General features: G+C 40.6%; 1 protein-coding gene across 2 annotated transcripts in view; it reads left to right on the forward strand.

Annotated features, from left to right (window-relative positions):
* Positions 1–1,659: 1,659 nt before the first annotated feature.
* Positions 1,660–15,818, forward strand: part of SCAF4 (SR-related CTD associated factor 4) — a 99,701-nt gene continuing 85,542 nt past the window's right edge. For both annotated transcript variants that reach the window (XM_060234339.1, XM_060234340.1), the window contains exon 1: positions 1,660–1,940. In XM_060234339.1, coding sequence (XP_060090322.1) covers positions 1,911–1,940 — 30 coding nt within the window. In that variant the 5' untranslated portion in view covers positions 1,660–1,910. The remainder of the gene's footprint in view (positions 1,941–15,818) is intronic.

Here is a 15,818-nt window from a genome sequence, read left to right on the forward strand (position 1 = left end):
TAAGGCTTTTGATAAGGTTCCACATACCATCCTTGTTCACAAGTTGGTAAGATATGGTTTGGATCCTGTTACCGTTAGGTGGATCTGTAACTAGTTGACAGATCGCACCAAAGAGTGCTTGTGAATGGTTCCTCATCCTCTTGGAGAGGAGTGACAAGTGGAGTGCCTCAAGGATCTGTCCTGGGACCTGTTTTGTTCAACATCTTTATAAATGACTTGGATGAAGGAATAGAGGGAATGCTTATTAAATTTGCAGATGATACTAAATTGGGAGGGGTTGCAAATGCAGTAGAAGACAGAAACAGGATACAGGATAACCTTGACAGGCTGGAAAACTGGGCTAAAATCAATAAAATGAATTTTAACAGGGATAAATGTAAAGTTCTGCATTTAGGTAGGAAAAAACCAATGCATGTTATATGATGAGGGAGACTTGTCTTAGCAATATTATGTGCTTAAAGGATCTAGGGTCTTAGTAGATCATATGCTGAACATGAGTCAACAGTGTGATGCGGTGGCTAAAAAGGCAAATGCAATTTTGGGCTGTATCAACAGAAGTAGTGTCCAGATCACGTGATGTGATGGTATTGCTTTGTTCTGCTCTGGTAAGACCTCACCTGGAATATGTGTTCAGTTTTGGGCACCACATTTTAAGAATGGACAAGGTGGAACGGGTGCAGAGGAGGGCAACGAAGATGGTGAGGGGTCTGGAGTCCTATGAAGAAAGGTTGAAGGAGCTGGGCACGTTTAGTATGGAGAGGAGGCAACTGAGAATATAATCACCATCTTCAAGTATTTCAAGGGCTGTCATCTAGAGGATGGTGTGGAATTGTTTTGTGGCCCTAGAAGGTAGGACCAGAACCATTGGGTTGAAATTAAATCAAAAGTTTCTGGTTGAACATTAGGAAGAACTTCCTGACCGTTCGAGCAGTTCCTAAGTGGAACAGGCTTCCTCAGGAGGTGGTGGGCTATTTTTTCTTGGAGATGTTTAAACAGAGGTTAGATGGCCACCTGACAGCAATGAAGTGAATTTAGGGGAAGGTATTTGTGAGTTTCGTGCATTGTGCAGCAGGTTGGACTAGATGACCCTGGAATTCCCTTCCAACGCTATGATTCTATGAACATTACCTGGACAGCAGCCTTTTCCCACGTCCTTTTTTGTCAACTGAATTCAGGTGTTTTTTTTTTTTTAAAAAACTCCAAAAATCTTCAGCATTCCAAACAAAACCCCCAGAATAAAATCTTTGTATGTTTTGCAAGGACCAACCAAAATGTATGACACAAAACACCGTCCAAACTTTCTAGTTCTGCAAAAATGTTTTTTTTTTTTCGTTTTAGCAAGTCCTGCAAAATGTTTAATGGTATTTTACCAAGGCCGATTAAATCCTATAAATACATTTTATCTTTGGATTTTTCTCAGTATTAATTTGAAACTGATGTGCCCTCTGAACCCGGGAGAAAGGCGCTTCAAGACTGCAGGCTGACAAATCTGCTTTTGGTTCGACCTGTTATATTCAGCATTAGAAGGACGAAACGAAAACCAAGAACTCGGAGTCCTTCTAGAAACACGAATCAAGAAACCTCAGGAGAGGAAGTAGGCGGAGGATAGAGAAACAAGCATATCACGCGGTACTTCCGCCGTGCTGTCTTCCTCTTTTCACCGTTGCTCCTATGGGTGGCGCGACGCTGGGAGGACTACAGTATCCCAAGGTGCTGTTCGCGGCGTGGGCTCCGCTGTCCCGCTGCGGGAGACTGTCTGCCCGGCGACTCTGCAAGCGAGACGCTGCGGGCCACCGCCAAACGGACATGTTAGCGCCAAGGCCCTGAAGGCGGGCCCCAGTTGAAAGCGACGTCCCGCGACCTCCTCCCGGCTCCTTTGCGCGCGCTGCCGCAGGCCGCTAAGCAACAACATGGAGGCCGTGAACGCTTTCAACCAGGAGGTGGGAAGGAGCGCGGGGCGGGAAAGCCGGGCCACACTAGGCCCATTTGGTGGTGGCTGAGGACCGGTCGGGGGAGGGGACGGCCCCTCGTGGATCTGGAGCAATGAGGGGGCAGAACAGCGATAGGCTGAGACACAGATCCCAATAGAAGACCCCCTCCCAGGTCCCTCCGTGCGCCGCGGCTGCTCCTGCGCTGGGCCCGGTGTGTTGGTGGTGGCAGCGCTGCTTCTTGGGCCCCTCGGGGCCGACCTCAGGCCCTGTTCCTCTCACGGCGGAATAGCTCGTCACCTTTCGCCTGAGCGGCCTAAGAACTGTACGGCCAAGCCAGGCTGTTCCTTTCCCTCTCGTAGGATGGGGCCGGGGTGGCCGCTGCAGATCAGCTTTCAAGCGCAGGGAGGGAAGGGAGTAGAAGTTTGTGTGTTGCTGCGCGCCAGCTAGCGGAATAGGCCTTTACATTGTGTGTGTGGGTATGAGTGAGCGCGCGCTCTTCGGTGGGAAGTGCCTGGAGGGCGGGGGGGGGGGGAGAGAAGAGGAGGAAGTAGTTGCTTTTTCTTGCAGTTTTGAGGAAGGCACGTGAAGATAGGACATTTTAAGGATATTTTATTGCCGGCCTCAGTTGTCTATATCTATGGTATTTCAAAGCTGTTTAGTTTTTGCTGTCCATTTTGCATTGTAGAAAGTAGACGAGAGTAACTCTCGATAGGAGATACAGATTTGGGGAGGCATTAGAGGAATATTGGAAGGCTTTTGAAACCCCAGTTGCGGTTGGTGGGAAGGAAAGGTGTTTGATCTTACAAGACTTACCAAGATTTGACTTTCAAGCACTGTCACTATAGCAACTTGTTATATGGAAAATAACTTGGTAATCGTAAATGATTGTTGGAAGAACTCCCAAGTGTCTGGAAGTGTAGAATGATTCTTTTGAAACTTAACATGAGTGGTATATTTTGTTTGTGTAGTTTACAGTTAGAATGTATAAAATATTCCCAAAAGCTGTGTTGTATCAAAGCTTCCTAGAAAAAAAAATCTCACTTTGCAAAAATATGGCTTTTTTTCTTGCAAATGACATTTGATTGGAAAGCTGTGTATAGCTCATTTCAGCTGCTTGTGCACTGGAATCACAGTATTCTCCAGTTAAACAAGTTATTTTGTTTTAAATTTTACTTAAGGTAAGGAGCTCTGAATCAGACAACCTTTGAGGATGGCGTTTGGAGTAATCAGTAGTGTTGAAATACTGAACAGTGTTTGATTTTCAACTGAGGATTTATCATATATTAGCATATATGGGATGTATGGATTGTTGTGTGTATTTTGCTGCTGTTGCTAAAAGGATTGTAATGCAGTTTTGTAAGCATTGTTTATTAACTTGCATTAAAGTAAATAAATGTGCTTCCATTACATCAGTCAGATTTGCCTATGATGATAGGAAATTTGCTTTAAGCAATGAAACCTGCCACTTATGCACTGCTGTCTTGTATCTTGGTTATGCCGGGATATATAGCTTCAGTAGTCAGCATTAATTAATTAATTACATTCACTCATAGACTACCTTTCTTACATAGGAGGTAGATCACACAATTAATATAGTGCAATAGAAAGAGTATGCAGGAAAAAATTGGGTCGCAAAATTAGAGAATTCACTAGAAGACTATAATAGAGACGATAAAGTAGAATAAAAATTGCAGAAAATAATGCAAACAGTATAATTAAGACTGCTACTGCCCTGTAGAAAAATGCTCTGCTGTACAACTCTGTTTTACATATTTTACAGAATGATAGAAAGGTGGGAACCTTCTGACCAATTGATTTGAGGTATATCAGTTATTAGGTGCAAATGATGTTCAGCTGAATTTCAGAATAGTTGCTACTTCTGTGTATGCATTTTCTTCTGGCAGAAAGAAATTATGCTGTCCTCATCCTGAGCTGGAGAATAAAACTTAGCACTGTGGCCAGTCCCCATTGTGCTTTGTTGTTTGTGCTGTTTAGTTGGGGGGTTTTTTGGCTGAGGGGAAATCAGCGATACACCATGACTGCCAGTACCTGCAAAATTTCAGTGGAAGATATCTTGCATATACTAGTCGGAGAGTGAAGTGAGTGGAGCAGGGGTTTGCCCCTATGATAATTATGCCTAGTCGAAAAATGATAATTTAGCTTTTTACATATAAACTTAAATGCAAGGTAGATTTTCCGGCCTGAGAAATTGTACAGTTTGCTCTTAATGTATAGATTAAATGGTGGCACGTTAGTGACATGGGAGTCACCTCCTCAGTTCTTTTCCTGCATCAACAGGGAGCAGCTACAAAGGAGGCTGTGTCTTTTCCTTTTCTTCTATTTGCTTAATTATCTCTTCTTTCTCTTTTCTAAGTCTAATTTTTCACACTTGTCTACTGTTATTCTGATTCTACTACACCTTTTCTTCTGTTCTCACTCCTGTGGAGCCTAGCTTCTACTCCTTGCAGGAAAGGATAGTGGCAGCCATAGCTGTTGATGTAGAGCTGGATGCACGAGGAAACAGCATGGAGGAGACAGCATGCCCAATCAACAGCTCACTAATGTCATGCCAACAGACCCCTCTACAGCCACGGCTTAAAAGCACCACTCTCTGAAGCCAGCTATTGCTCTTTGAATCTCTGAGCCTGATTCAACATGGCAGCAAATGTTTTGAAAAAGACCTATTAGGGCAAGATGATATTTTACATCCTCCCCAAGGCTCTCTGATTCCAGGGCACCTGAAACCAACTTATCCTGGGCAGAGATGGACCTGGGCTTGGCTCTCCAGATGGGTAATGACCCCAGTTGAAGTCCATACCTCTAAATACGTAATTTATAGAAATGCTTGGAAAAACCATGAGAGAGGAAGTTTCTAATTTTTGCCTTAAAGAGGGTCTGAGATCCAGTGGGGACACCTTCTGAGTCCTCCACCCCTTCCGCTTCCCTCACAGTCATAATATTGGTTCCCCTGGGAAGGGCACTCGATGGCCAACTAAAGCTGCCCAGAAAGCCACCATTCACAGGAAAAGGGATAGAGATGCCATAATGTGAGGAAGAAGCAGCCTCAGATAGTGAACTGGAGGACAGAAGAAGGAGAGTTCTTATCAGATTAGGAGGGAATTAATGTACCTGAACAATCTGTTAGCTTCTTTTAAGTCTATTATCAGTATTTATTAGCCAAAACCTTTTCAGCATTAGAACTTCAGGATTCCCCTAGAAAAAAACACACTTTGTTGTCAAGTTCTGATGCTAAAAACAGACCCAGAGGTGAGTTATTTCCAAAATACATAGCCTATTAAGAGTTTTTTTCCTTCCCCTGAGTTTTTTGAAAGGCAACCTAAGGCTGAATGGACTGAACCAATGTCAAACAGACAGGTTTCAGATTTTGTGAAAATTTTCTATGTGTGACCAATATTTGCCAATGAACTCTTGCAGGTCCCCTTGGAGGACACCCCTATAGCAGCTCTACAGTCATTTGGCCTGGTATCTGAAGATAGCCAGAACTCTGTTTGGGATACATTGGACAAAAGAGCAGAGTTCGGCTTTTAAAAAGCACATGAATCCACTGATACAGCAAATAAAGCACTGTAACTTCTATTGTCTCTAGAGCTGCTATAGTTTGGACCAGAAAGATGATTCAGTTACCACCTTAGAGCAGTCACTGGCTTCTAGAAGTTACTAACAGAATAGTTAAAACTAGCTCTTTTACAGCTGATGCAACTCGTGATGCATTAACTTTCTTTTCAAGCGTCTTAGTTTTTTCAGTGGCAGCACAAAGAATTGTCTGATTACGTGTGTGGCAAGCAGACCTATCTAAATATATAGTGATGGCTTATGCTTTTCAAGGCACTTCAGAGATGCTGTGGATAAAATCTTAATTGAGACAGACTAAGGATAAGAAAAAGGTTGTGCCCAAGTCACTTAGGTGTACCAACAGAAGATCTTTCAGCAGCCATTCCTTTCATGCCCAACACATTGCATATGTATAGGCAAGATGCCTAAAGACCAAGGTGGGAAATTCACGTCAGTCTTTTCAGAGAGGCGCATTTAGCACCAGGTTCAATAAACAACAGAAATAACAGCACAGCGTGATAGCAAACCCACGAAAAGCATTACTGGCTACAGGTTACAGAGGAGGGTTGGCTCACTTATTTCAAGGAAGCCTGGCTAGCTTCTCAGGCAAATGCGTGGAGATTAGATATATCTCAGGGTTGCACCACAGAGTTCTCCAGAAACCCACTGGAATGTTTCTTGAGATCCCCCATCTACAAAAGTAAGCAAAACTGAGTATAATAGTCAAAGCTATTCAACATTTGATCAAGATATGCACAGTAGAGCTTCTTCCTCATGCAAAAAAGGGACTGGAAGTGTATTCCATCTTCTTTGTGGTCCCAAAGAGGAACATGGATTGGAGAATGGTATTAGATATAAAGTTCCTCAATTACATCGGGTTGAGTTATTTCAGAATGGAAACTCTGGATCAGTAACCAGAACTCTTCAGTCAGAGGAATACATAACTTTGATAGACCTGACAGAAGCATACCCTCATGTCCCACTTTTTCCACGACACAGAAGATTCCTTCGTTTCTGTGTGGGAAATCTCCACCTTCAGTACAGGGCACTTCCATTTGGCCTGTCCACTGCTCCAAGAGTCTTCTCAAAAGTCTTGATCAATCTTGTTGTTCATGTAAGAAAACAAGGTGTTCGCATTCATCTTTACTTGGACAGATCAGCTTCCAGAGAAAAATTACAGCATGACGCAGAAACAACCATTTGTTGTTTACAGGAACACAGATTCATCATCAACCTGCAAAAAAGTTCATTACATCCATTGCAGAGAATAGAACACCTTGGAGTCACACTCGGCACCAGAAACAACTGTCTATTTCTGATAGAGGAGAAAGCAAAGAAGATGAATTGGCAGAGTCTGTCATCCGAAGCAACCTGTCATCTCTGATGTTGCTGGCCAAACTACTGGGCCTACTGGCATCAAGCATCAATGTGGTCCAGTGGGGATATTCTCATATAAGACCTCTACAACTGTTCCTCAGGTGTTTTTAGCTTTAGATTATGAAGGAAAAAAATCCTATCATCTCTATTCCATCAGCAGTCAAATCAAGCATGTGGTGATGAACAAGACTATCCAACCTATGACGAGAAGAAATACTACATTCCATAAACAAAACAAATCTCAATGGATGCCAGCCTGGCTGGATGCGAGGGGGGGGGGGGTGTTAGACAAGATACTGGTTCAGGGCCACTAGACCAACAATGAGAGCTCTTTACCCATCAACCTTCAGAGCAATCCATCTAGCCTTATACCAGTTCAGCCTGCAGTTAACAGGGCAACATATCCTAATAAGAACAGACAACATCTCGACCGAGGCTTATCTAAACAAACTAAGGAGGGTCCAGGTTGTCACAACTTTGCAGAGAAGTGATGAAGAAACTGAGATGGTCAGAGAACAGCCTCAATAAGAGCGGAGCACATCAAGAGGCTGGCTAAGCAGGGAGACCTGATTCAAGAGGAAGAATAGTCTCTCAAGAGAGATCTGTTCAGACTAATCATGTCATGCCTGGGCCTTCCATTGGTGGAATTGTTTGCGTTGCCCTGTAACCACCAACTGCACCTCAAGGTGGAAGCAGCAGATCCCTAAAATTGCAGTGGCCAAAGGGACTTCTCTATGCCTCCCAACTTGTGCCGGTCATTTCCAAAATGATAAGAAAAATCAAGGAAAAGAAGGCAGATGTGATTGTAGTGGCATCATTATGGCCTCACCATCCATGGTTCTCGGCACTAAAGGAGCTAATGGTTTCTCTGCTTCTGACCTTTCCAGTATCCAGCAGAGTCCTTTAGCAGGGTCCTGTGTGCCATCCTAATCTTGGAATGGTGGTGACTGCCTGGAGATTGAGCAACGGTTATTCTACAGGGGTGATAGACACCTTACTAGCTTCCAGGAAGCAATCAACAATTATAATCTATAATAATAATAATACCTCTGGGAAAGCCTTTGTAAGATGGAGTAGAAGGAAAGGAGTGGGACTCACTCAGTCCAGCAATTGATTTGATTCTGACCGTCTTACAAGATGGTCTGTCCTCAGAACCTGTATGCCATGTTTTGCCTTTCTGGGGAACTGGTTGGTTGCTATGTGATTGGACTAGATGGACCACTGATCTGAGCGAGCAGGCTGTTTTTATGGGAAAGGGGAAAGAAAGAGTTCTTCCCATCCCATTTTCCATCCACCTAAAGACTGCAAGAGGAAGAGTCCATCTTTGTAGTACTATCCTTGTAAGAAATTTTAATTGAGTTGTGATATTGGGTTGGATTCTGAAGATGTGTTCGACTAGCACTGGCACTTTTGTTGTCTGGTACAAGGCATTTTTCTGTAATCCAGATGGTGGTTCTGGGGAACTTATCAAAGGAAGGCTTGCTGTGCTGAGAGAAAAGGCCACTGATGCTGAAATGGATGCATGAACTTCCACCTATCTTAATTAGTAAAAAGAGAACCATGTTCTCTTCTCCTCTTTGTTCCCTTCCCCCTCCTCAAGACTGCAGTTTCCAACTCATCACTACCACAATTAGTCATTCTTGTTCCTCAAGCTGTTAACTAATTATCTGACAATCTATGATTGGGGGAGGATTGTTCTAATTGAGTATTCGTTCAATAGCTGCCAATACAGTATTGCTGATCATACCAATCAGTGATTCTGCTTCCAATCACAGAAAATTTTGTCATCCCTATTAAAGTAGATGCACTGTAGCACTGTTTGATATTATACTGAAAGTATTCAATACATTCCTGTTATACAAACACTCATAATTCAGGATTTTAATACCTATTGATCTGGTTGCTTGTATAGTAATTGAGTCTGTGGGAAAGTACTTTTTCTCCCCCCACCCCCTTTAAGGCTACAAATAATGGTTATATATTTAAAGGCAGCCTGGTCTTTTGTGTAGTTATTTGTAAAGCTGAAATAAAAATGTGTTCAACCTCTGCTTCAGTCACTGTTGAATTGTGATGGACAATGGATGATTTATACAAGCCTACTCCTATTATATTGCTTACTGAATGTTCCATCCTTAACTCATTTTGTGTAATCCACCTTGAGTCCCAGTGAGAGTTTTCATGACAGTAAATTCCCTTGAATAAAATGGGGTTTACTTCCAAGTAGACTTCCTTTGGAATACTCCCAGTGTTTCTGAAGTATTTAGAGTAGTAATTTTTAAATAATGATCTGGGAGATTTGGGAGTTTCAGAGGGCAGCCTTGTTGGTCTACAGCTGAAGGACTAGATTTTGAGTCTAGTTGTACATTTATAGACCAACAACATTTTCAGCTTTCAAGAGTCAAAGCTCCCTGTGTTTGGGTAATCACAAGGCTGCTAATAGTACTTGTTGGGATGTAAAACATTTATGTGAAATGTAACTTTTTTTTTTTTTAAATGGCACTTCCTAAAAAAATCCCAGATTTTTTTGGTAGTAAAACTAGCTAATTTGAATAGTCAATAACTATTTGGTAAAATATTTTAAAGTTTCCCCCATGAAAGTATTAGCAGAAGATAAAGATTTGCCAACTCATATTTCAAAAATCAACTAGAAATTTGTGATTCAAATCTTTAAGAGGATTCTAGTAGCAAATTCAGTACATCACAGGAAAGGGTGGAAGAGCTTTTAAATATGCAAATTAAAGTGTGTATTTGGAGGGAGAGGTGATGGAGAAAATACTGTTGTTGCATCTGGTCATAAAAGGTCAGAACAAGCCAAAAGAAATGCTGCATTTTTTGCCATTATGGTTATTATTTATTTTTTTGCAGCATGAGTGTACAGCAGATGGAAGATTTCTCCAGACACCATTGTGGTTTATGCTGTTATGTTTTCCTTTGGTCTGTTCCTGCCAGATTTCTAGCTTCAAGGGCAATATATTACATTATCTTGGGGAAAAGGTATTTGAGGAACAGGGAAGCCTTAGCTGTGTTCACCATATGCAGTTCACAGGCATTAGGGCTTCTGTACATGTTACAAAATCGTTGTGTGTGTTGAATGATTGCATGAGGCCATTGAATTGGATGTTTAGTGGGAAGTTCGTGCCTCCCAGACTCAATTGGATGTTTAGTGGGAAGGTTTTCCCTCCTTATGTCCCAAAGCCAAGTGGTTAAAAGTGGCAGCTGCCTTTTCTCTCTGTGCTTTCTTCTTAAAATGTCCTATGTAGCCAGTTGTTGGCTCCACTTTTGAACTCACATTGCTTGTGGATGTGAATTTCACAGCGAGACAATAGCAGTGCCCTATAGCAGGCTAATGTGAAACTTTGAAGATGAAAAAGTTCAGGGGCAGGGGAGCTACACTTCTGTCTGCTTGTCCCAGTCACAAGGAGAAAGTGGCTTGAGTGAAGTGCAAAACTTCCATTGATTTAAAGTCCTTATGTTGTGTCTCCCCCCCCCCCCCAATATGATGAGGACATATAAAAAAAGACAAAGTATGTAAAGTGATGCATGAGGCACAAAGTCAGTTGAAAACCATATTGGGTAGTTTTGCATTATGTTGTTTCTGAAATTACAGTGATTATCAAGTGGTTACAAGAGATCTGTGAATCTCACTGAGTCTCAGGGGTGTACAAAGAAAAATTACTGGCCTTTGTCATTTGAGTGGAGAGACATTATTTGTCTTGTTCTCAGAAACTCTGAAAAATATTTTTTTTCTTGTCCCTCACCTCTTTTTATATCTGTTAGCATCCTACCTGATGAAGAGTTTTGGGCAATTGTTTTGTGTCATTTTGGTTGTCCTAGTGTAAATGGCATTGCATGGATTATGCTTTGTTTTTTTGGATTTTGAGGGAGAGGAAAAGAGGCTTGAGAGCAAGATAGAAGTAGGTTTTTCTTAATGCTGTTTTAATTCTACCTAGAGCCTTCTGGGGAAGATAGGTGATCTGATATGGTGGCCCTCTTTGCTATAGTCAAGATCTGCCATGACCCAAAGCCTTGACAAATCATCTTTGGCTCTAGGAGCTAGATGATTTTTTAAAATTTATTTTTTATTTTATTTACTCAATTTATATCCTGCCCTCCTTGCTGAAGCAGGCTCTGGGTGGCTTACATATTCATAAAAGTTATTTAAAAACCAGTAGTCATTGAATTCTGTAACATATCAATACGTTAATATAACACATAAAACTATAAAAACAAATTGAGGTGCTGTATAACTCTTAATAGTGCATTTTATGCCTATTGATTTTATATCAGATATTGCTGCTTGGCTTCCAGATTTTTTGGCCTCCAGTTGTTTGTATTTTAATGACTGGTTTTTTAAATGGTTGCTGCCATAAAACTGAATCCTGACTCCATCACAATTTATTGTAATTTTATTAAAGATGTGGCAAAAGTGATATAGTGAGAAACATAAGGGTAACATTGGTTGTCATCATGACAGCAGTGTCTAACGCTAGCTTGACTTCTTTATAAGTTCCATTTAATTGAATAGTAGAGCCAGTCTAGAAAGTTACTCACTGAGAAATGAATTCATCCATCACTCTTGAATGGTCTAAAATTAATTAGGGTTTGTAGAATCTTTCGAGCTCAAGTGCCGTGGTCTACTGGAGAAAGTTTTCCTTCCAGACGTTTCATTCTCAGCTGCGGAGAACATCCTCAGTGGCGTTGCAGCCGGAGTAGGCGCTCTGACCTTCTTGGCTGCTGTGCATTGAGTGGGGCCAGGGCTGCTGGAGAGCTGCTATTTCTAGGCTGGAGGGGGTGTGATGAAAGGGCAATTGGTTTGTGGATGTGCCCATTGTTTGGTGGGGCTTCCTGGAAGGGTAGTGATAAGGAAACTGGCCGTTGAATGTGACATTCAACAGCCAGTTTCCTTATCACTACCCTTCCAGGAAGCCCCACCAAACAATGGGCACATCCACAAACCAATTGCCCTTTCATCACACCCCCTCCAGCCTAGAAATAGCAGCTCTCCAGCAGCCAAGAAGGTCAGAGCGCCTGCTCCGGCTGCAACGCCACTGAGGATGTTCTCCGCAGCTGAGAACAAAATGTCTGGAAGGAAAACTTTCTCCAGTAGAACACGGCACTTGAGCCCGAAAGATTCTACAAACCCTAATTAATTTTACAAGCTGTGAAAACCTGAAATCTTTGGTCTAAAATTAAGTTTATGTATAAGCAAGCAATGACAAGATCTTAATGTACTTTGTCATACTACAAATATTGTGATATGAAATAATACATGAGCTTTGTGTTGGATCTTCCCAGTTGTTTTGTCTGTTCTCTGCCAATTTACTTCTTTATTACAGCTGCTTTTCCACAAGGCTTTTGCCCTTTCAGGTCCTGTGATCCTAAACACAGGCATTTTGATAATCAAAGGGGACAGCTTCCTCCATTTCCCACTATTTATTTATTTAGCAGGCTCAGGGTGGATCACAACATAAACTGAACAACAATTAAAAACCTACAATTTAAATTTTAAAGCAATACAATAATATTAGCAAACCTAGAACAAAATAAGGTGCATCAAAGGGCACATTTTACAGAATAAAGCAATTTTAGCGGACAAATTGGTTGGACCCAAACCTCTGCACTTCCTCTGAGACTTGCTGGTGCATTACAATGAAATAATTGCTAAAAATATTAGCTTCCATGATTATTATTTTAGGTGCCATGGTGACGGTGCTTGGCATTTCATAAGTCCTAATATTTGAGTTTGTACTCCTGTCCTTCAAGATAGGTGAAAATTATAGATCTGCTAGCCACATGTATCAATTAGGAATATTTGCTGATCTCAGATTTACTGGGAAAGTTATGTAAATCAGTACTGATCTGCATGATATTCTTGATGTAAACCACATCTAGATTTCTTGCATCAGTACCTTTTTTTTATAAATTAAATCTCAAATTTATTCCTACCATTGCTTCTGAAAATGTAATACTTAAGCATTGTTTCTGAATTGATCTTGAAGCTTGATGAGCTTTAAGCTTGAGTTGTTGAATAAAATATAGTAAGCAGGAAGACAATAGAAAATCAGTTTTCTGGTTTTTTTGAAAGCTGACTTGTTACTGTTGGTAATCTTTTTTTAAAAAAAATTGAATTTGTAAACATGGCTTATACCATATTACTGGTTTTTGTATCATTGCTTCTGATTCTTCCCAGTGTCTTTCAGCTAAGATCAGTAGCTGAAAGCTTCATTTTACTTTTTCTTCTTTATATTAGGTCTGTGTTAATGTGAAACTTTTTATATTTTTCCTTTTTTAGCCTCCTTCAGTCTAAGGAGACAAGATGGGATTTAAATATGTTAAATAGTGTGATTGTGATATTTGAATTGTTCAGTTCTACATTTATGAAGTCATGCTATCCTTATGGGAATAGTGAACATAATATAAACCTTGTCAAACACTTGCATTTGACGTATTCCTTTACTACTAGTGTAAATTGCCAGCAGTGATTGATTCTGCAATATTGCAAGGTAAGTTCATAGACCCTAGCATCCTTTCTTTGCTGCAGAAGGGAGGCCCTGTATTGATCAGGCCACCCTTCATTGAAGGATGAACAAATGAGTACTGATTGTTAATGCAGACAAGTGCTTCCCATTTTCATCTCTATGTTGTTGCATCTACCCTATCTTAGATCCAGAAACTGCATGAATGTGTATGCTTTCTCTGCATACTCTCCTTAAAAGTATATGTGTTTCCCATCACAGCTGATGAAATCTGTACTGATGAAATTTTGGCTTGGACCTCCAAATTTAAGCATTTCCACTGATATTATGTGTTATTCCGAATGAAAAATGCAACCAGCTGTAATATTTGTAGTTTTCAGTAGCCAAGCTTAATGTCTTAGAGGTCTACAATTTCAAACATAGAAATGAGACAGAGCATAAGACTTCATTACCACCTGCTGTTGTGGTGGTCCTTTAGGCCCCTCAAACACAATTATTCAGTACTGCCTGTATCAATAAAATCATTTTAAGTCTGATCAGATCTTGGTATTGGAATGAGCTAATAAAATGAAAGTTGTTTTAAAAAAGCTGTTTGTCTGAAAAGAAGAATGTGGTCCTTATCCTTGGTTACCACTGTAGAAACCTTTTATATATGAAGGAAATGACACTATTTCAAATTAGAAGTTTGCTTTTTCTTTCTGGAACAAATATGAATAGTTCACTCCAGATAATAAAAACAATACAAAATAATGCAAAACGATTCAGGAATTTACTCAAAACTTTCCATTCATATCAATGAACTTTTACTTTAGTTTACATGTCTGTTTTATGTAATGTGGTTCTGAATATCGGATTTTTATTTTAGACAGTGCTGTAAGCCACTTTGAGGTCCCATTGAGAAGAAGAGCAGAATATACATATATAAATACATAAACTTGCTAGCAACTAGGAAAAAAGTGTACAGGGGTGTCAAGTCTGCCTAGGGCTTTAATCAGGCCCATGGCTCTTTTCTCCCCTTCTCCCCGCCCCCATCCTTTGAAGCTCTGAGGCTGCTGAAGTTCCCAGCTCTTTCTGCTTGGTCTTTGCCTGCTTCAGCAGGAAGCTCTTCTGGGCTTGCAAAGCTGCAGAGAAAATGTGGAATGGCTTTTCCATTAAGGTCTTTGCACCCATGTAGACTGCTAAATAACCCAGAGACCATAATGGAAAACCCATTCCACATTTTCCTTGCAACTTTGTTCTGCAATGTATTTCAATAGAGTGGAGTTCCAGTAGTTTCACTTTCCAGCATTTGTATGGCCAGTTGAAGCTGTTGCTTGCTGGTCTCCTTGCGAATAAAGGATTGATGCTTTGAGCCAACTTTTCTTTGAAGAATGGATCTGAGAGCTGGTGCCTAGTGGGTACTCTAACCTTGGAACTCACAGCCAAAGGGTAATATTACACAACAGAGCCATTGCCAATCTGAGTAGACCTGGGGGCAGTGGGAGAAGCTTGCAATGCCCAGCCATTTCATGTTTTCTTAGGCTCATAGCATTTTATATTTTGTGATCCTTGTGCCTTTGTACATTTTATATTTGTGATCCTTGTGCCTTTTCTTCATGTTTCATTTTTAAAATTGCATTGCCAAATCCCACTATTCTGCCAGCTTTCCATTGCAAACAAAATATTGCAAGAGTTTTAAGCAAGTTTGTATTTAAGTAAAAAATAATAACTTTAATTATGTTTGTCTGTATCCTTTATAAAGTTTATATCTCTGCTACCTGGCATTACATTTTATGACACGCATGGCCCAGCCCTACAAAGTCCGGCCCTTGTAACAAATTAGTTTGATGCAGTAAAATTACAAAATAAAAACGAATAACATAAAAAGATGCTTTTTGTGAGTTCCACAGAGAATAATTAAAGTAGAAGACAAAAAAGCAGCCTGTAAATACCACCAGTCAGTACATAAATAGAACAATAAGTGGTAGCAGTTAAAAGTGAAAGTAATTGCCAAGCACCCTCCAAAATGTTTTTGTTAAAAATGAATTAACGTTTTTATTGAATCCAAATAATGTCTAACACATCATGAGAAAATAAAAAGTGAATACAAACCTCCTGGGACAGTACAAGGTATCTAGTTCTTTGTCTCCAGATTTATAAAGGGTCTCTTCTAGGGGCCAAGAAAATGTGCCATATTGACTATAAAAAAGTAGTCCTAGCTAATTAAGGTAAGTACTGTCTACTCAGACTCGCAGCAGCTTTCCAGAATTTTGGGTAGAGGTCTTTCACATTACCTACCACCTAATCCCTTTAATAGGAGATTCTGAGGATTGAATCAGGGCCCTTCTGCATGCCAAGCAGGTGCTTTACCACTGAACCATTGCCTCTTCCCTATTGTTTACAAAAACATTTTGCTCATTCAAAAAGAACTTTAATAAGAATTTTTTAACCAAAATTTCCTAGTTTTTCCACTGGAAGCCCT

The sequence above is a fragment of the Heteronotia binoei genome, chromosome 3 (assembly GCF_032191835.1).
Source record: "Heteronotia binoei isolate CCM8104 ecotype False Entrance Well chromosome 3, APGP_CSIRO_Hbin_v1, whole genome shotgun sequence".
Lineage (NCBI taxonomy): Eukaryota > Metazoa > Chordata > Lepidosauria > Squamata > Gekkonidae > Heteronotia > Heteronotia binoei.